The sequence below is a fragment of the Osmia lignaria genome, chromosome 11 (assembly GCF_051020975.1).
Source record: "Osmia lignaria lignaria isolate PbOS001 chromosome 11, iyOsmLign1, whole genome shotgun sequence".
In the NCBI taxonomy this organism is placed as follows: domain Eukaryota; kingdom Metazoa; phylum Arthropoda; class Insecta; order Hymenoptera; family Megachilidae; genus Osmia; species Osmia lignaria.
The window spans coordinates 8827000-8847072 of NC_135042.1; the positions used below are offsets into that span (position 1 = coordinate 8827000).

At 31.9% G+C, this 20073-nt stretch overlaps 4 protein-coding genes and 1 non-coding gene across 10 annotated transcripts; 3 read left to right on the top strand and 2 right to left on the bottom strand.

Moving 5' to 3' along the window:
• The first annotated feature begins 542 nt into the window (after positions 1-542).
• Rpi (Ribose-5-phosphate isomerase) lies at positions 543-2395 on the top strand. 2 transcript variants are annotated; one of them, XM_034323938.2, is made up of 6 exons: positions 543-774; positions 864-924; positions 1177-1292; positions 1362-1495; positions 1567-1708; positions 1781-2395. In XM_034323938.2, exons 1-6 carry the CDS (start codon positions 634-636, stop codon positions 1967-1969), a joined length of 783 nt encoding a protein of 260 aa, XP_034179829.2. In that variant the 5' UTR covers positions 543-633; the 3' UTR covers positions 1970-2395. The 2 variants fall into 2 exon arrangements, with proteins under 2 accessions (XP_034179829.2, XP_034179830.1); XM_034323939.2 differs by lacking the exons at positions 543-774; positions 864-924 and adding an exon at positions 931-1072.
• A 229-nt stretch (positions 2396-2624) lies between these two features.
• TRNAK-UUU (transfer RNA lysine (anticodon UUU)) lies at positions 2625-2697 on the bottom strand. The gene has a single exon. It is a non-coding gene; the product is annotated as a tRNA-Lys (tRNA).
• Positions 2698-3911: 1214 nt separating this feature from the next.
• Positions 3912-6208, top strand: LOC117603755 (uncharacterized). Its single transcript, XM_034323212.2, has 4 exons — positions 3912-4062; positions 5278-5355; positions 5418-5496; positions 5568-6208. The coding sequence occupies exons 1-4, from the start codon at positions 4057-4059 to the stop codon at positions 5810-5812; spliced, it is 408 nt and encodes a 135-aa protein (XP_034179103.2). The 5' UTR covers positions 3912-4056; the 3' UTR covers positions 5813-6208.
• Positions 6090-9303, bottom strand: LOC117603754 (uncharacterized). Of its 3 annotated transcripts, none has more exons than XM_034323208.2 (6): positions 7800-8260; positions 7489-7617; positions 7183-7422; positions 6725-6969; positions 6397-6616; positions 6090-6208 (listed from the first exon to the last, which is right to left on the bottom strand). In XM_034323208.2, the coding sequence occupies exons 1-6, from the start codon at positions 7882-7884 to the stop codon at positions 6183-6185; spliced, it is 945 nt and encodes a 314-aa protein (XP_034179099.1). In that variant the 5' UTR covers positions 7885-8260; the 3' UTR covers positions 6090-6182. The 3 variants fall into 3 exon arrangements, with proteins under 3 accessions (XP_034179099.1, XP_034179097.1, XP_034179102.1); XM_034323206.2 differs by having other exon boundaries at positions 6208-6616; positions 7800-8013; positions 8128-8258; XM_034323211.2 differs by lacking the exon at positions 7800-8260 and adding an exon at positions 9244-9303 and having other exon boundaries at positions 6208-6616.
• Positions 9304-9313: 10 nt separating this feature from the next.
• On the top strand, positions 9314-14338 carry Ide (Insulin degrading metalloproteinase). 3 transcript variants are annotated; one of them, XM_076691024.1, is made up of 15 exons: positions 9354-9479; positions 9803-10007; positions 10140-10339; positions 10417-10917; positions 11046-11248; positions 11333-11581; positions 11672-12064; positions 12143-12252; positions 12327-12471; positions 12546-12656; positions 12735-12855; positions 12989-13195; positions 13262-13554; positions 13626-13835; positions 13913-14336. In XM_076691024.1, the coding sequence occupies exons 2-15, from the start codon at positions 9952-9954 to the stop codon at positions 14159-14161; spliced, it is 3048 nt and encodes a 1015-aa protein (XP_076547139.1). In that variant the 5' UTR covers positions 9354-9479; positions 9803-9951; the 3' UTR covers positions 14162-14336. The 3 variants fall into 3 exon arrangements, with proteins under 3 accessions (XP_034179094.1, XP_076547139.1, XP_034179096.1); XM_034323203.2 differs by lacking the exon at positions 9803-10007 and having other exon boundaries at positions 9314-9396; positions 13913-14225; XM_034323205.2 differs by lacking the exon at positions 9803-10007 and having other exon boundaries at positions 9427-9479; positions 13913-14338.
• The last annotated feature ends 5735 nt before the right edge of the window (positions 14339-20073 follow it).

The following is a 20073-nucleotide window of genomic DNA, read 5'->3' on the forward strand; positions in this document are numbered from 1 at the left end:
GCCTTGCACAGATCGATACACACAATGGAATTTTTCACTTTGTCGAGGAAAGTAAATGTTTGATTATTTCGTCTGAACAATGCTGCTGCTGCTCTGTGAATTTTTTCCTATGCTGCTCGAGTACGTGCATAGCGCGAATGGTTGTTCGCGGATTTTTACTTGATTTTTAAGAAAAGAAAATAATCGACGATACAAAATGTACGAACGTGATGAACGAAAGAGAATAAAGAGAGAGAGAGAGAGAGAGCGAGAGAAATGACGACGAAGAAACAGAAATATTGTGCGTGACACGTTGGAGTGAAAAGTGTTGACGAATATTACTATTTAAGTAATAATAGAGAATTAAAGTGAAATCTTATACATAATACGTATTGAAATGTAAATTGTGTTTGGTTGTATTTTGTGTTATTCGCCTCTGATGCTAAATATAATGGAAATTCGATTAAACCGAACTGTTTTGTTTATTCTAAATACCTTCTCAAATATTTTACATTGGAATGATTTATATTTGAATAATGGCGCCAGTCATGCGCCGGATCATCGATCGATCATTCGTGCGCTGTAACTACTGTATATAACCGAAGAATGATTTTGAAAATACTAGGAGCTTGGTGAGATGTATAGTATGCACGCATGATACGCGGAGGTTTATATTTACAATTTTTCACGTTAACAAAAGGTTTTAGTACTCTTCCAAGAAAATTATTAAAAATGGGACCTCTCGAAGGTGCTAAAAAGATTGCGGCTTACAGAGCAGTCGATGAATATGTCAAGGTACTTTTGAAATGAATTTAGAGTATAATCGCAGGTTATATAAACGTACCGCTTTCCATTATTTAAGTTTTGCATATGAATATTTGCAGAATAATAGCGTTATTGGAATTGGTAGCGGATCTACTATAATATACGCTATCGACAGGCTAGGTAACAATACTTTATTTTGCACTTCAATTTAAATACTTCGAAATACTTAGGCATTGCTTATACTTGGTCATTTTGCATGGAAGAATCTTGCAATCATAAAGTATGATCTTTGACCTCATCAGGAGATATGATCATAAGTCTCCTGAATGTAATTACAGCAATTTCATTTTACTACAATAAAATTGAATCTTTAAGAGTAGATACTTTCTAAATATGCAACAGATGATTACATAAAATAATTATGTTTTTCAGTGGAACGCATAAAAGAAGAAAATCTTAATATTGTTTGTATTCCAACCTCATTCCAAGCACGACAGCTGATATTAAACAATCAGCTTACATTGGGTGATTTAGAAACTTATCCTAAAGTAATGAACACTATTTTGTTTGTAGTATTTACAAAATTAATTTCTACATTGATGCTTAAACATTAACAGTTGGATTGTGCTATTGATGGAGCAGATGAGGTTGATTCAGAAATGAATCTTATCAAAGGTGGAGGAGGATGTTTGCTCCAAGAGAAAATTGTGGCATCCTGTGCTAATCAGTTTGTTATTATAGCTGATTATACGTAAGTATTATATTTGTAAGATTTTATACTTCTGATACTTATTTTCATTGCTAGATATTAATTGTATCTAGAAAAAATTCTCAAAAACTTGGAGAGCAATATAAGAAAGGCATTCCCATTGAAGTAATTCCTATGGCATATGTTGCCATCCAAAGAAGAGTTGAAGACAATTATGGGGGAGATGTAAAAATTAGGATGGCTTTAGCTAAGGCTGTAAGTATTTTCAATTTGTGAAACAAATTGGTCAGTATTATATGAACTATTAGATGATATATTTTTTTACAGGGTCCAGTTGTAACAGATAATGGTAATTTTATTCTTGACTGGAATTTTCCACAAGATCTGAATAACTGGAATACAATTAATACAGAAATTAAAATGATGCCTGGAGTTGTTGAAACTGGACTTTTCATAAAAATGGCAAACAAAGCGTTCTTTGGTATGCCTGATGGCAGTGTAAAAGAACAATCCTAAAGTGTTCCAAATTGTAAGGAATGTGTTTTATGATATAGACATTATTGACTCAAATCTAGTTTATACAAACAGGACCAGAGGATTAAAATAATCCTAAGTTACTTAGGATTTTATGTTGAAAGTGATAATAATGCTATTTTCATGTTCATTTTTCATCCATTATTCATTGAGTGTTCATATATATTTAGATGTATGAAATTTTGTATCTATCCCTTTTTACAAGTGGATCTTAAAGGAGATTGCGTTCCGCAGACTGAAACGTTTTCTGTACTTGTTTCTAGATATTTATATCTTAATTTATGAAAAAACAAAATACTTGATGCACCTATCTCAGTATCAAGTTATTGGTTTTTGTAATGAATCTGTTGTTTTAAGTGACTTATAGAAAGTGCTCAAATGATTATGTACACTATACATTATTTGTATAAAGATATATGAATTGTAAAACAACAATGAACATTAAAATCGAAATTTTTATAAAATCGTTCAGAACTTTCTTTCGTGTTTTATAATTCATTAGTACCTGAGGATTTTATATTCCTTATATTTTATTCTTTTCTATTATTATCTTATTTATTTATTTGACAATTTTTTATAAAACAGGCGTTACAGTGTTAAGTTTTAATCGTTAAATGCGTGATTACAAAAAATAGTACGCCCGAACAGGGACTCGAACCCTGGACCCTCAGATTAAAAGTCTGATGCTCTACCGACTGAGCTATCCGGGCGCTTGAAAATTTTGTTTATTTATACTGTAAACAATTTTTATAGTTCATTTTTAAATAGTTTTAATGTCAATGTTTCTTAGATTTATTTTAACTTTATTTACTACTCCATAGGCAAATTCGTTGCTTTTATAGACATTTTTATCGAGAGACATATAGCACTTGCTAAGACGATGTTCATTCATTTTATGTATGAAGAGAGAATCGTATATCAACAGTTATATCGTTCTGGACACATGCCTTATTCATAAGACATGAACACTGTATGATTTACACTATTAAGTCGATTAACTTAAAGTCAACTATATATTCAGAATGCTATTCAAAAATACTTAGATGGTTGTAATAAAAATATTTAATTTATAGTTTTATGAAATCAAATTATAATACAAAACCATTCTAATATGTACAACCAGGGGTTTTTTATAGAAAAATTTCTTGGAAAAAAAAATTAGAAAATTTAAATGAAAGAGGATGGACGAAGGGTGTTTACTAAGGGTTGAACGACCTTATAGTAACTCAGCGGGTTCTGATGTGCGAACGTTGTAAGTACTTAGCTCCGCTTGCTTTCGTTTGATTTACACACAGTCTGTTATTGGTCAACCTTTCGTAAGCTATTTTTTGTCCACGACTTGATCGTCGTTCGATAATTGAACCTTTTATTTTCGGCATTTGAATATTTACCGAATACCATTCACCGTCATTGGATACATCTACGATAACAGTATGAGGAAATGTAGGAAACTATTAAAACCTTTTATGGCTGTTCGAAGAATTGATATACCTTCATACATGTTACAGATTCCTCGATAAGAAATCTATACATACTCTAACGATATGAAAAAAGTATTTTTTTGTATAAGAAGAGATATAAAACAAAATATGATAGTATCAAAGGGTTAAACAACAAATGCATTCAAGAGTCCTCCAACGTTTAACGCATCATGGATCATTACATTTGATAAACTGAACATGAAGAAGATGGAACAACGGTAGATGCATAATTTCTGCATTTCTTGCAGCATTCAAATCATAGAATATACGTGATACTGTCCACGATTCTGTACAAAGAACATTAAACATACCGTTTCGTGGACCATTTCGAACGGTCATGCGTTCTTTAGGCGCATGTATTTACGCCCTCGAACAACCACGAAGAGAGGGGGTGGTATTTGAAGAGCGGACGCGCGATTTCATCCCTCACACGGTAAACCTGACTCCTTACGCGAGTTCCAAGTCTTTTTTGAGAAGATCTAGACGAGCTATAGAAAGTTTAGTAATTAACAAAAGTGTTCTTTTAAATTTCATCAAGGGATCCACCCCTCGAGTCACAGAAGTTGATCGTAAGCCTGAAGATTCGGCATGAAGGTAATTTTATCTGTTAATCATGTTTTTATTCGTCTTGAAAAATTTGTTCACGTTATTTAGCGTATTTTAGTAATATTTAATATTGGATTCATTGCAATCTTTTGCTAATGATTTTTATATCTCAACACTTTGATTATTGTACATTTCATGAATCTATGTCTCTATAGTTTTACGTTTCTTTATATATATATAAAACAGAAGATTATTAATGAAATTAACTTTAAATTATCAATTTTTAAATTACTTAACTTTTAATTTATATATGATTCATTAGATAAAAACAAGGCGAAGGATAATGACACTTGGTCATTAATATATTAAATCGGTGTAACGATTATAATTCCTAACTACTTCTTTTTCTTTTTTCATTATTCTTTGTACGTGCTTTGAGAAGGTTCCTTCGTGTATTGAAACTCTTATATAGATTTCCTAGATATCAATTTCCTGCCGTATGACGCGACTACTCGGTGCTTGACAGTTTCTTAAAAGGGCTGCGTCGTTTTTCAATTTATATTCTCTATTAACAATATAATTGTGTTTAAAATTACCTGCCACGCGGGTTAAAAGAAAAACCTGAATATTAACGTTAATATGGTGTACTCGTCTAAGAAGAAATACGATTAAGATCCCTCAAATTTTGTAGAATAACTAATAGAATTAAATTGCAAAAGTTTCTTTTCATTTCTATTTTGTATGGGATCGAATTACATCACGAAGGAACTTAAAAATTGTACATCTTCATGTTGAACGAACGAATCGCTCGAAGGAACGTTTGACCGATAGTATCGGTTGGACATTAATTAACCGCGGTACAAACCTGATTAAAGTCATAAGCAGATTACAACAGTTAACATGTTTGAAAGCTTCACGTGCGGTACTTATATAATCAACATTGTGCTTATTAGAAATTACGTACGGTCCTGTAATGATCGCGAACTCGTTTTAAATATCGTTTTCATTAAGGGTGCCTGCCACGATAATTTCAGTTTCATTTAAAGAACGAATGTTGTTTGAAACTTGGGGCTATTCTAAGGGAAGATACTCCTAACATTTCGACGACAATGCAGTTAGCTTCATCAGTGGTCGAAGGATCTTTGAAATGTTAGGAGAATCTGCCTTCGGGATAGAACTAATACCCGGAAGCCTGAAATAGCGTCAAGTATGACAAACCGTGCCGTGAACACCTGAAGATAATAGGAATTCTTTTGCTAACAGGTAACTAAATACGTCTGCTGTGTTTTGGTGCTTACATGTTTGATGAACGCGGTGTACTCCGAGATACCACAAAATAAGGTAAATTATTACCTCGATAGATTGATGTCGTAAGAATTAACACGTTCGAGACGAATTTCCAGGTTGATCAACAATTCTTGGATGCGTTTGCTACAGATGAGTCTTTGAAGTCGAAGAGACCGTTCTGCAATGCCTTCACTGGTAAGAAAACAAAACAAAAAAACACGATATATTGTGAAATCCTGTTTGATTAAATATTCGATTATCCACAGGATGCGGAAAGAAGAGAAATTTCCAGGAAAATCCGTCGAGCTTCCAGGACTCGGAAGGAAGCGATAGCATTCGACTTCCGCTGCCCGTTTACAAAGCACTCTTGAGAGCAGCTTCTCAAAGTATTCGAAACACGATCAATCGTGATTCGAACGAATATCGAATGTTGGCAATCCCGCAGGTTTATCTCTCCGGTAAAATGCCTCTTCATAAGAGATTCGACGTTCCATCAACTTCTTTAGAATGATCTGTTCCCTAAACTTTAAATGCATCAACGATGAGAATCTCGTCGCGCCGTACTGAATTTAAGAAGAATCACTTTGTTATAGCCAGACTGCGAATATTTATGCAATTATACATTTTAACAATATATTTTTCTGCTAAGAAGATGCTGGAGAAAAGTATTAATTTATTCTGAAGACTTTACATATTTGATATCTTCTGAATATTTTATTCCACTTTATAGTATCTAATATATGTTACACAATCTCATGTGTTACAAATACATAAATATTCGTGGTCTAGTCATAACAATATTTCCACTTCTGTTTTCCTCGCTCTCTTACGTGTACCTAAATTATTTAAACGACAGAAGACATAGCTGAATATATATTTGATCAAGTTTCTTGTACATTCACCAGAACTGAAATAAAGATTAATAATAGAACAGTAGTAAAAAACGTGTCATTTGTGCTAACCGAATGAATTATATCATCAAATGATTGTAAAATTAATGTAAGAAATTTTCTTTAGTATATATATATGATAAAACTTGGTGCATAAATTAAGTAATTATTTAAAGATAAACTGTTAGTTTAATCGTGATACTACCGTTCCAAAGATATCTCGTGTTTCTCGAGGATTGATCGATCTTGAACGGTGGCTTGGAAAAAAGAACTTGCCGAGAAATACTTAATCCAACACATTCTGGATTATCCGATTCTCCAGTTAATTTTGGACGACCCCAAAAATATTCCGAGCAAAGCATAGACGGATCCCAGATCCGGGAGCGTCGATCTTGTCGCAGTTGTTCGAATGAATGATCTAAAACCTGAAGATCGCCAGATTTCTTACTACAGAACTACTCTTTAATTTCGATTATTAAAAAAAAAAGGAAGAACATTTTTTTTTTCGACTGGATTTAACGTTACCCTCTTACCTCCAAACGAATCTTATGGGGAAATGGCCATTTAAGGATGGAATCGTGACGGCCACGAGTTAGACCAACACCTATGAAAACTGTACCGTCCGGAAAATACCTTGGTGTGACTTTGATGTACATTGCGTATCCATTTTGACCCACGTAAAACGTTGAACTACGTTCGGAACGAGCGGTTTTCCACCTTGCTAACTTCTCGTCGAAACTCTTTATTTGCCAGTAATAAAAGAAGAAGCTCGTAGAGCCTGGAACATGTTAAAACATCGTTAAAATTGCTGTGTTCCTTTCTGCTTACCAGTGTAATTCTGCCGGTCACATCCTTATGCGATACACGTTCTCGTTGTGTAACAACCCCCCGGAAGTGTCTCGAATGATTTAATCATTCACCCAAATCGTTGCTTTCTAACGATTCTTCTTTGTTGAAAGGGTAATAAAAGAAATATAAGATTTAAACGAACCATTCGTCGATGAAACATCTTGGATGGTATTATTGAAGCTATCAATCTCCAGCTGCCTTGGAGACTGAATATCATTTTTACCATCGTTATAGTCATCGTGTTCCTGATAATTATTGTACACGTTCGCCAGCCTGGGTAAGTCTTTCTTGTTCTCTAAGACAGTGTAGAGCAACTCCTTGATCTCCTCTAATTCTTTGGTAAAGCTCTTTTGTAGACCTTGCAACTTATCGTCGATTGTTTCTGAAAGTTTGTAGACAGTATTAGACGATAGAAAATGTTAGAAAGAATCTTAGATAAAATTCTTACTAGCGTTACAAGCTCCGGTAAGTACTCTTGTAACAGTGGCACGTGCAGTCGCGACTAATTCGTCTGTGGCGATTTTACAAATCGTGTGTTGCGTTTCCGTAACATCTTCTTCGTTCATCAAATTCGTATCTGAAACAAAAAAAACTTTGGTCAATAATGGGAAAAAAAGTGTTCAAAATTTAATAAGTATTAGTGCTGTATTAGGGCAGTTTAAATTAAAAATTGAAATGAGTCTTGTTTGAATAATGGATAATAATTAAAATTGAAAAAAAAAAGGATAACTTCTTTTACCTTGTCATATTAATACTTACAAAGTTTTGCGACACTATCGCTTGCATCACAGTAAGTTAAGTAGAGCGTATTGAGGTGCAAGAACAATAAAACGATCGATACCATCTCGAGGAACGATTAGTTCTTAATTATTTAAAAATCAGGCCCACTCAAATGTAAAATCATGAATTTGTAAGTCTTGTAAAAAGTTTTGATGATGATTTTTCAATAATTAAATCTAATATATAGTTTTTACTGAAAAGAATTAAAAATTCAAGAAAGCAAAATATACATCCAGCTCGCCAGTTGATCGCCGCACAACTGTCCTCCGTGTCTTCTATGAATTATAAAATATAGGCGAATCCCTACCCTCTTCTGATTAACTTCCCTGTAGAAATGGACTTTCTTGAGCAAAGTACATTATTTACATGTATCTAAGAATAATTAGCTAATATTTGTAAGTAATTTCATTCTCAAGGAGCTTCCAATAATAATTATTGTACAAAGCTTCGTTTTATAAATTCTGAAATTATAAATTTTTTAAAGCAAAATAAAAAACTATTACGTATTAGTTATTTAACATTAATAAAACATTAAACAAAATCTGTAGTTGCGTATATTTAAAAAAGAAGAAACAATAAAAAATCGTTTACAGGATATGAATGATCGAAAGAAATGGAGGATATGTTTGGCGGTCTTTTTGAGCATCGCGCAGAAATATGCGTGTCGGTAAGTGGTAATGTTGGTCGTTGTCACTTGTATAGCATCGAGCATGTAGGTTTCCCTAAGGAATATGACGATGTCCCGGGTGCTTCGTAAAGATTTCCCATTCCCTGGGTTCCCAAGTTCCGGGTCCTTCCCAAAGGTTTCACCTTCTCTGGGTTCCCACCCACCCCTTAGGCGGTCCCGATTCATATTTCTCAATTATATATTAAATTTTATAATATTTAACCAGTGAAAATTATGTTATTCTTTTTTCTAAATCACTTTTAATATTAATATCGTTAAAATTAAGATTTTAAAAGCTTTTGCTTTCTCTGTAACGCCATTTTATCTACAGAAGTCTACTGTGTTCGATGCTGTATATGTATACATCTATATACATATAATTCGCATAGTTCTTGCTTTTCAACTCAACTTCCTCAACTTGATCACTAGTTTAAAAAAACTAGATTCTTCAATTGTATAAAAAATGTTTGTACAATTCTGTTATAATTGAAATATCTTTTTCATTGAATTCATTTTACTGACCCTATTTACTAAGATCATACAATTTCTACCATAAAACTTATACTTAAATTACAAAATTATGAATTAAAGCGAAGAAAATTGTTTCGTACATAATTTAGATACAATTTTTGTTCAAAACAATAACTTTTAATATTTATTGTAAAAGATTTACTATAATTCCACATAACTGTACATTTGTATTATGTCACTACCGATAAGGAATAAAAATCAAGTGCATATATCATTGTAACTTACTTCAAAACATTGTGTGATATGACAAACATGATAATAGAATAAAATACATTTTGATTTGTTTAATTTAAGAAGAAATTTGATAAGAATGCTTTTATCACGTATTGTCAAATCTCGAAATTATTATACAGTTATTCAATCTTTCGTTATATACAGGTATGCATACTTCCTCGATGAAACATTACATGGTATAATTTGTTCATGATCGATAGATGTAAACGAAAGCTGAAACAGTCGAAGCAAGTGAAGTGATAATTTTAATTCACATTAAATTCATAGTTTATATGTGGTTTCTTGATTGCTTTGATTATTAATATGTACCATGTCTCAAAACATTGATATTATCATTTGATACAAAGTATTAACCATGTGAAGTATTTACTTTTTCATTACCCTTGTTTTATGCGAATTATGTACATTGTTTTCGTATAACACTTTTAATGGCATTACATATTTCACATTTATGTAAAAATTAACAATTTCATTGATCAGCAACAAACTGTACACAGTTGAAACTTATTCAATAACTTTGTAACTAAGAAACATTTTTTTATCAATTTAGATAAAACAAGACTTTAAAACTTAATACCTCACAGGATATAAAAGAATGATACATAATTAAACATATACTTAACTGATTTTTATGTAATTACATTACTGTATCATCTTTTATGATAAAGCTTCAAGTGTAGTCTTGTATTAGAATTTATAATGGCATCTTTACTTGAAAATGATAAAATTTTACGCACAGATATTACTACTGCCAAGTAAGCATTGGTTCATATAATAGTATATCTTGTCATTAATTTGTATCATAATAAATATGTCTTTATTTGGTATAATAATATGATGTAATAAATTAAAATTTAGTTATGGTCATTAATATATTTATTTTACAGATTTAAATCATCTGATGTAAAAATATCCACAACTAATATGTCTCCAAATAATTATGTTGAAAAGCGATTTAATGAAATAATTAAATCTTCAAATGACAAAAGAGAATATAGAGGTTTATTGCTCACAAATAAAATGAAAGTATTACTCATTAGTGATCCAACAACTGATAAAAGTGCTGCATCATTGAATGTGAACATTGGTAATAAAAAATTACTCTTATGATATGATTATAAACAAGTATTTTTTATACTCTAAATTTTGATGTTATCTTTGTAGGTTACTTAAGCGATCCAGATGATTTACCAGGTTTGGCACATTTTTGTGAACATATGTTATTCTTAGGGACAGAGAAATATCCAGAAGAAAATGAATACAATAAGTATTTAGCACAGCATGGTGGTTCATACAATGCAGTAACTCATATGGATCATACCAATTATTATTTTGATGTACAGTCAGAAAAATTGGAAGGTGCACTAGATCGCTTTGCACAATTTTTTATTGCACCCCTTTTCACAGAAGATTTAACTGAATTAGAACTAAATGCTATTCATTCGGAACATGAAAAAAATTTAGCAAATGATACATGGCGTATTGATCAAGTAGAAAAATCATCTGCTGATCCAAATCATCCTTTTTCAAAGTTTGGTAGTGGAAATAAAGAAACATTGGATATAATTCCAAAACAAAAAGGAATAAATGTTAGAGAAAGCTTATTTAAATTTTACAAGAAGTTTTACTCTTCTAATATAATGGCACTATGTGTACTTGGTAAAGGTAAATAGAATATCTTCTTAACTATAATTAAATTTTGAAGAAATGAGTTGTATGTAAATGAAGCAATAATTTTTTAACAAATGTATGTAACAAATTTTGTATAATAATATATATGTATATACGTTTAGAGGATTTAGACGAACTTGAAAAAATGGTAGTAGAGTTATTTTCTCAAGTAGAGAACAAGGAAGTTGAAGTACCTGTATGGCCAGAGCATCCTTTCAATGAAAAACACTTTAAGACCAAGTGGTATATTGTTCCAATAAAAGATACAAGACATTTATATATTACATTTCCTATACCTGACTTGCAAGAACACTACAAATCAGCGGTAATAACCTTTATTTTTTTATATATGTATTATTGTATTATGGTTTAGTGTATAATAACAATATATCTTCTTTGCTTTTTCTAGCCTACATATTATATTTCCCAATTGTTAGGACATGAAGGAGAAGGATCACTATTGTCTGCTTTAAAAGCAAAAGGATGGTGTAATTCTCTAGGATCCGGAAAACGATTGAGTGCTAGGGGTTTCCAGTTTTTTGTTGTTTATGTTGAATTAACAGAAGAGGGTCTTCAACATATTGACGACATTGTTTTGTTGACTTTTCAATATATTAACATGCTGAAAACCCAAGGACCAACCGAATGGTTTTATCATGTAATTACACATATTTATTAATGAAGTTATTGTTGCAATTACAGCTGATAAAAACTAAGATTTGAAATTTTACTTTATAATTTATTAAAGGAATATAGAGACATTGCAAACATGAACTTTCAATTCAAAGAGAAGTCTTCACCTTCGGATTATGTTAGTAGCATAGTACAAATATTGCAAGATTATCCAATAGAAGAAGCTTTGACAGTAAACAGCCTTTTCCCGTTATGGAAACCAGATTTAATTGAATGGGTAATGGAATATTTAAAACCAGAAAATGTGAGAATTCATGCAATTGCAAAATTGTATGAAGGCATAGCCGATGAAACTGAAAAATGGTATGGTACTAGCTTCAAAAGAGAAAAAATATCAGATGATATAATTGAAAAATGGATTAATGCTGGTCTTAATTCAGACTTACAATTGCCACCCAAAAACGAGTTTATAGCAGAAAAATTTGATATAAAACTAGCAGAAAGTAACGTGGGTAAAATTCATATATTTTATATAAAATGATTATTTATATATAAGTGTAAAAAGAAATAATTTTACTTCGTATAGATAACCAAATTTCCAGTAATTATAGAAGATACTCCACTAATAAGATTATGGTTTAAACAAGACGACGAATTTCTTGTACCTAGAGCTAATTTATCCATGGATTTTGTTAGGTAAAGATTAAATTCTACACTATTTAAAGTGAAACGTTATTTTTACATAATTTATATGTACTTATATTTTGCAGTCCACTGGCATACATGGATCCTCTTAGCCATAATTTTTGTTGTATATTTGTACTATTGTTCCGGGATGCACTAAATGAATACTCGTATGCTGCTAATATAGCCGGTCTCAAGTGGGAACTTGTCAATAGTAAATATGGAATTACGGTAAGTAAAAGTTTGTCAGAAAAATTATACATGTACTATACAATACACAATAAAATTTAATTCATATTTTCCAGTTAGGAATCGGTGGTTACGATCATAAGCAACGAGTACTACTAGAGAAAATTATAGACAAAATGATTAATTTTAAAGTTGATCCAAAAAGATTTGAAATTTGGAAAGAAAATGTATGAATTACTTAATTTTTTTAGATAAATTTTTTTCATTATAGTATTAACTTTCATTTTAATTCTTATACATTTCAGTATATTAGAGGTCTTAAAAATTTTGAGACTGAACAGCCATACCAGCATGCTGTTTATTATCTAGCTGTATTATTGTCTGAACAAGTTTGGATGAAGGATGAATTACTAAATGCAACTTCGCGTAAGTTTGTGAAATAATTATTTTATAATATCACATCTTAGTGAAGCTATAAAAGTTGTTTACTATTATATGTAATTTATTACTGCTATATTTGATACTATTATAATTTTCTTTTCGTCTAACATTTACTTAGAGTTGACAGCTGAAAGACTTCAACAATTTATTCCACAATTTTTAAGTAAAATTCATGTAGAATGTTTAATACACGGTAATATGACAATGTCGGAAGCTATTGAAACTGTCGGGTTAATAGAATCAAAATTAAAAGGCTCGCTTCCTCATATGATTCCTCTTTTACCTAGACAGTTGATTTTACAACGTGAAATCAAATTAGAAGATGGTAAGTGTATATAACTTTTAACTTTCTTTGTATCAAAATGATTATTTTCAATACATGTATTTTTAGGTCATCACTTTTTGTTTGAAGTGAAGAATAAGTTTCATAAAAGTTCATGTACACAAGTTTATTATCAAACTGGTTTGCAATCAACAGAATTAAATATGTTACTAGAACTGTTAGCACAACTTATATCAGAACCATGTTTTACTGTATTAAGAACTAAAGAACAATTAGGATATATTGTATTTAGCGGAGTTCGAAGAACAAATGGTGCACAAGGTTTAAGAATTATAGTTCAAAGTGAGAGAGATCCTAACTATGTTGAACAGAAAATTAATGCATTTTTGAATTCCATGTTGGTTAGTAAATATAACTTTAAATATTATTTAACATATTTTCATAATTTTCATATAAAATTAATTTATTCCAGGAATACATATCATCTTTAACAGAAGAAGAATTTAATAGACATAAAGAATCATTGGCAGTACGACGTCTTGAGAAACCTAAAAAGATGACTACTTTATCTGCAATTTTCTGGAGTGAAATTTCAGTGCAGCAATATAATTTTGATCGAGCAAATATAGAAGTTGCATATTTAAGAACTATAACACAGGAACAGATAATGAAGTTTTACGAAGTACGTATCTAACAATTTGGTTATTTAAATAACTAATTAATATTGACTATAATACATTTATTTTATTTTATTTATAGGAACTACTTCGAAACGATATTCAACATAAAGTATCGGTACACGTAATTTCGACAGTAAAAGACTCAGATTCGACAGAAGAAAATACAGTGGAGTCTAACGAAAATGTTACGGCATCAAATGGAAAAGATACTGCTGCGTATAAAAAGATTGATGATATTATATCATTCAAAATTAGTCAATCTCTGTATCCATTACTAAAACCATTTAGTGATATACCAAGAAAAGGAGCTCATTCGTCAAAATTATAAAATGCTTAATACAAATTGTGAATACATTATTTTTAATTATGCACCTACAAATTGTAGTAAATAACAAGTAAATAAATAGTTGTAACGTTTCTAATTAAATGCAAACCTGCTTATCTTATAAATATTACTAAATAAATAAGCAAATAACAATAGTTGCATAATTTCACAATATTGTAAAACATTAAAAAGAATTAACAAACTAAGATTTATATGTATTTCTGGGTATGTATTTCATTAACATTGAAACTGTGAAAGAGTATATTTTTTGAGAAATGTATCAGTATTTATAAATGCCTTCTTAATGAATAGTATAATATTTAAATCGTGCATTTGAATTTTTATTTATTATTTGAAATTGTATAAATTTGTATGTACATTTATTTTAAATAATTAAAGTACTTTTTCTTTTCCGAAATTGTTCTAGTGTTAGCAAAACTTATTCTTATAATAATATTATTTATCATAATGTATCAAGTGCAATTACTTTAAAAAATAAAATATGTTTAAAAAATAATAAAGTTTAGGCTTATTGTTTTCACACATTACATGATTATTTTTCACCATTGATACTTCAGGTGATGCGAGCGTCGAGGCCAAACTTCGAATTCCGCATCGGTAAAACAGTCAACGTTTCATCGAAAATTAGGCCGAACAGAAACTGATTTAAGCGCCACCTCAATTATCGCATGCTATCAACCCTATCAACTAACGGCATGCTATACTTCGTCACATTTCGCATACACCTAAATGACACGTATATGCTACGATAGCTATATGTATAAGCACATAATTAAACAATACTGACCATGCATTCATTATTATTAATTTTCGTTCCGTAAAATTGTAGTTGCAATGTGATACACTTCAGAATCTGAAAGGCATAGTTCCTGAAAAATATGTAACAGAGATTAAATAGAAAAGAAAGCATAAATTTCGCAGCCAATTCGCTCGTATTATTTGCTGTATAATTAATAAATGTACCATAGAAATAATGATACAGTTGTTAATTAGTCATCAAATAATAACGATTGCCCAGTTCTCACCACGAGGAGGTTGCTGTGGTTTGGAGACCCGCCCTACATCATCCCATCCACCCTCCATTTATGCAAATTTTTACTTTCATTCAATAATGAATTTCTCTCGAAAATTGTTATAAGAAAAATATTTGTTAGTCAACGTAGCGAATTTCTATCAAATGAAAAGCAGAAATTATGTGTTCTGTGGACAAGAGCGAGATCTGGCGTCTGACCAGAGTCATGGATAAAGTCATGACCTTTCCAATGTATGTGCAACGTCTCTGCTTGAAATATCTTCGCCAGGGTTGATTTCTTTCTACCATTGCGTATCAAACAACTTCGTTCTTTCTAAATTCCATATTTTGTGATTTTCCTTTTATTTTATTTTTAACCGACTTCGAAAAGAAGGAGGTAATTAGTCATTTGTAATTAGTCAAAAATCATACAAGTTCCTTTTTCAGGAACTATAAAATTACTATAGTTATACGTTCTATATGGTAATATTGCAATCCCGAAAATACTTTTCTGAATTTAAACTATTGTTTCCCAATTAAAAAATATATAAATCTTTTTATTGTAGCTCTTAGCTTGATATCGCTTTCTAAAAGTTATCTTTAGAAAACGATATCAATTACCAGGTCACACCCCGTGGAGGTGGCTACGTTAGTGACCCACCCTAAAATCATAAGAACGTGAAACCATTCAAAACATCCAACATAAAATTAAAATTTAAACAATACAATCTTGAAATAGAAAATAAAATTAACATCCTAATATCAGAAACAATTGAGAAAATAATAATAATTTAACAATAAAATGCTGTAACGGAAAACATAATTATTAGGATTAGACATACAATAACGTGAAACCATTCAAAACAGACAACATAAAATAAAAATTTAAGCAATACAATCGTGAAATAGAAAATAAAATTAACATCCTAATATCAGAAATAATTGAGAAAATAATAATAATTTAACAATAAAATGCTGTAATAGAAAACATAATTATTGGGATTAGAATTTAAATAAAAATTTCAATAATAAAATGCTGAAACAGAAAATATAATTAAAATTATAATTTCGATTACAATTGAAATAGTAAAAGCCGAGAACAGAATACATAACTACCATTGCAATCTCAGAAATATACAATAAAATGAGAATTTAAGCAGATGTAAAATGAAAATACAAGATATAATTTATGTGCAAAATCAATAAGAAAAGAATAATTTATTTCAATAAAGTAATAAAGAAAAAGGAAATAGGGGAAATAAAAACGCGAGTTGACCATTCAACGAGCTGGCTGTTCAACTCGTAAAATTTCGAATTTATTATGTTCTCGACGATATGTCCAAAAGGATCATACAAAAAAAAACTAAAAAATGAAAAAACAAATTAGCGAGCATAGTGACAGAATGACTGTCCATCCGAAGATGGAGAGCCATTAGTAGTTCCCCTCTTCTGGGCAAATTTTGCCGGGGCTCTTCGGCATGTAGCCTCTTCTTTCTTCGGCAATAGCCTCACAAAAATCACTCGCGAAAATTTTACGTTTACTCAGACATTTGTAAAAACGTAACACGTAAACGAGCAACGATCCCTTGAATCGCTACTCGCATACCTGCACAATTTTTGCAAATGTCCAAGCACACAACACTTTTTAATTTCACTTCACTTCACTTCACTTCACTGCACTTTCACTTTAATACTTCATTTTTGTAATCGGGTCTAGTACCACGACTACGACTTACAAACTAATAAGGCTTGGCCTTGAAAAAATCAAGAGAGAATGCTAAATTAATTAATTGATAAATTAATTAAATTGCATTTTCATCTTTTCTCTTGATTTTTGGTTTCCCCACCCCAGATACAAGCTTCTCACGTATTAGAGGAGAATACGAAGAGAAACATGAAAGCTTGCTCTGGCCCTGCCTACTTATAAACTAAACTCAATCACACCAGAAGTAAACTACCTGCCTGCCTATCGCTATATTTAAAAAAGGGCAAAAATCATTCTCACAAAAATTCACTCCACGGTTCTCATACAACCACCCGGGTGCAAAAATGCCTACACCTAGGGAGAACGTCCCGGGACGCCTCCGACACCCGAGTTCAATTCAACTTTCACACTCTAATAAAATCATACCTTTTTGCTGAAATCGACTGACAAATAATAGTGAACATTATGCTAAAGTAATACATTTCATTTTCGTATTCTATTGAATTATCTAATGTAAAAATTTTTCAATTTATTCTTGTTAAGTATTTTGTAATGTCATAGTAAGTTAAGATTGTTAATAAACGATACAAATCCCACATCCTAACCACACACACACATGTGGAACTTCTATCGTGGTTCATTACTGGTTCACTACTTTTGTCAGTCGCCAAAATGTATTACACTTAAAACTAAACCTTGTACACCGCCCTCCACCCACGCGAGTACATCTAAGTACCCGAATGAGCTTTGGGCATAAAAATGAACAAGGCCAAAGGTATTTTCACCTACCAGTTTTCTTCATGTGTGCTGAAATGCCTAAGCTAAAACGTATGATTAGTAAAAACTAAAGATGATATTCTCACTTTATTAAAAGTAAGAATATCGGCGAAATTTCACGGCTCCTATTTAGTATATGGGCTGGCCCCTCCAGGGGGTTTTATTTTTAATAAAAGTGACTCGACTTTGCAAATATAAAGCTTGAAGAGCAAATACAGAAAAGCAAAATTGAGCAACTATGACATAAAACATGGTGCACTGCTAATATCAGTTGGCAACGGAGGTTCTTAGGCCCCCTGGACTTTCGCCCGACGCTACATACCACCCACCCCGCCTGGACGTCGTAACGCCAGGACAGGATGCACCCCTTCGCTAAGAGCGCTACCCGCCCGTCCAACACGTTGCATCCAACGGTGTCAGATTGACGGACGCCCATAGTATAGGCAAAAGGACTGCAGTTTATCAAATGGAACATATGGATGTGCGCCACATTCTAAACTGCGCCTTGAAAGGCCTAGTAATGCATGGTTTTATCTCCCATGAGATGGTGTTCACGGTCTTATGCCGCGGAATCCTTGTAACTAATTTGATTAATTAAATAAAACATTGAGTTCAAAAACCAAAAGGATTCCCACCGAATACTAGTCAGTGTATAGTCATATTTACTCTCGCGCCGGAAATTTTTCGCAACACTACTTAAACTTAAAAATTCTAACAGGGTAATATTTACCCTCGCGTTGAAAATTTTTCGCAACACTACTTAAATTTGAAAATTCTAACGGGGTAATATTTATTCTCGCGTTCAAAATTTTTCGCAACACTATAACTTGAAAATCCTAACGGGGTATTATTTCACTACACAAGGATATGCAGATGGATAAATGATTATGTGATAGAGTTCGTGAGGCTGAAGTGCGAATGATGAGTGTTTAGGGTCGAGAACCGTGAACGTGACAGAATGAATTTCAAGTACGAAAGGGGAACTTTATACAATGCTTGAAGAGCAAATACCAACCCCCCTGAGGGCCAGCCCATATACTAAACTGATGCCAATTTCATGAGTAAAATCGGAAAAACGTTTCAATTTCAAGAGCGATTTCGTTATCAAAGCAAGTAGTTATAATGATTAATAGTATTCTTGCTTATTACTTTGATATTGAAATCCGCTCATCGCGAAATAAATTCTTGTACATATAAAAAAGAAAGTGTATTGTGAAGTCGGAGGGTCATCCGACTTCTCTACATTTTTAAACTCGAAATCTATATATGTAAATATGTACAAGAAAACCCTATCCTGAACTAAGACATAAAATATAGAAACATTTTTGCACAAATCTCATTGTATATATTATATAATGATATTTGTGCGTCACTATGCTCGCTCAAAAAATAAAAATTACAACCAATTCCCGTGTCGCTTCGGACCATTCGTCCTACGACATGATGGGAGCCGGAGGAATTTTAAAGCATGCGACTCACCGATCGTTGACTTGCATCCCTGCACTCGTAACGTCCCTCAGAGTTTGATTGACCCACGATTGAAGATGGTACCCTCAGTCAAAGAAGATGGTACCCTCAGTGGTCAAAACACTCTTCTGAAAGCAAAAATATAACAAACGATTAAGGAACTCAATTCGTAGCTTGTTTTGATATATTACAGTTAACATATTCAAATTCATTCATGCAAACATGCAATAAACAATCATTTATAATTTTATAAATATTTTAATAAAAGAGCAAATTAAAAAATAATCATGTAAAATAACACGAGAATAACCACACCATAAAACATTAATAAATCCATAAATACAGGTCAAAACACATAGGGACCAACACCATAAAACTCCATAGAATATTTGCAAAATTATGTCGAAACACGTAAATAATCACACCATAAAACCCACTAATATATCCGTATATGTATACCCAATCACATAAGGGAACACAGTAATACACATGCAGGTACATGGGGAACCACACCATAAAACGTGTTAAAAAATCCCAGTAGGTATGCACAAACACATGGTAAAAAACACTAAGCACCTGCACTATCACTGTAGGTAATCCATAGCTGAATATACGCTCCAATGATTCACACGTGTACGCGTACCTGTCTACGTTTGACAGGTAGATCCGCACTCTTCGGCGGCCGCGATAAGACTGACTAGATTCGACCTCGCTCGAGGTCGAACGGTTGGCGCGAGACAATAGCGGTGCGCGATCAAGCGTGACGTTCCGCTTGATCACCGCTGCGGCCAGTTGCTGCTACTCGAATTATACATTATTCTATTAAAATTTATTTAATTATAATTTTTCATTTTACAATTGTTTATTAACTAAATTATTATTATATCTATTAAAACTTTCTATCTTTTTACATTTTCGCGTGGATATATTGCA

Bases quoted from the DNA above. Each gene is read 5' to 3' on its own strand.
- LOC117603755 (XM_034323212.2), top strand. The intron at 5,356-5,417 runs GTAAATTATTAC...ACGAATTTCCAG, and splicing joins CCGAGATACCACAAAATAAG to GTTGATCAACAATTCTTGGA. The intron at 5,497-5,567 runs GTAAGAAAACAA...GATTATCCACAG, and splicing joins GTTCTGCAATGCCTTCACTG to GATGCGGAAAGAAGAGAAAT.
- Ide (XM_034323203.2), top strand. From the start codon at position 9,329: ATGCTTTTATCACGTATTGTCAAATCTCGAAATTATTATACAGTTATT. The intron at 12,856-12,988 runs GTAAGTTTGTGA...ACATTTACTTAG, and splicing joins ATTACTAAATGCAACTTCGC to AGTTGACAGCTGAAAGACTT. The intron at 13,555-13,625 runs GTTAGTAAATAT...AATTTATTCCAG, and splicing joins CATTTTTGAATTCCATGTTG to GAATACATATCATCTTTAAC.
- Rpi (XM_034323938.2), top strand. From the start codon at position 634: ATGATACGCGGAGGTTTATATTTACAATTTTTCACGTTAACAAAAGGT. The intron at 925-1,176 runs GTAACAATACTT...TATGTTTTTCAG, and splicing joins ATACGCTATCGACAGGCTAG to TGGAACGCATAAAAGAAGAA. The intron at 1,293-1,361 runs GTAATGAACACT...AAACATTAACAG, and splicing joins ATTTAGAAACTTATCCTAAA to TTGGATTGTGCTATTGATGG.
- LOC117603754 (XM_034323206.2), bottom strand. From the start codon at position 7,884: ATGGTATCGATCGTTTTATTGTTCTTGCACCTCAATACGCTCTACTTA. The intron at 7,618-7,799 runs GTAAGTATTAAT...TTTTTGTTTCAG, and splicing joins CGATAGTGTCGCAAAACTTT to ATACGAATTTGATGAACGAA. The intron at 6,617-6,724 runs GTAAGAGGGTAA...GGCGATCTTCAG, and splicing joins CCCATAAGATTCGTTTGGAG to GTTTTAGATCATTCATTCGA.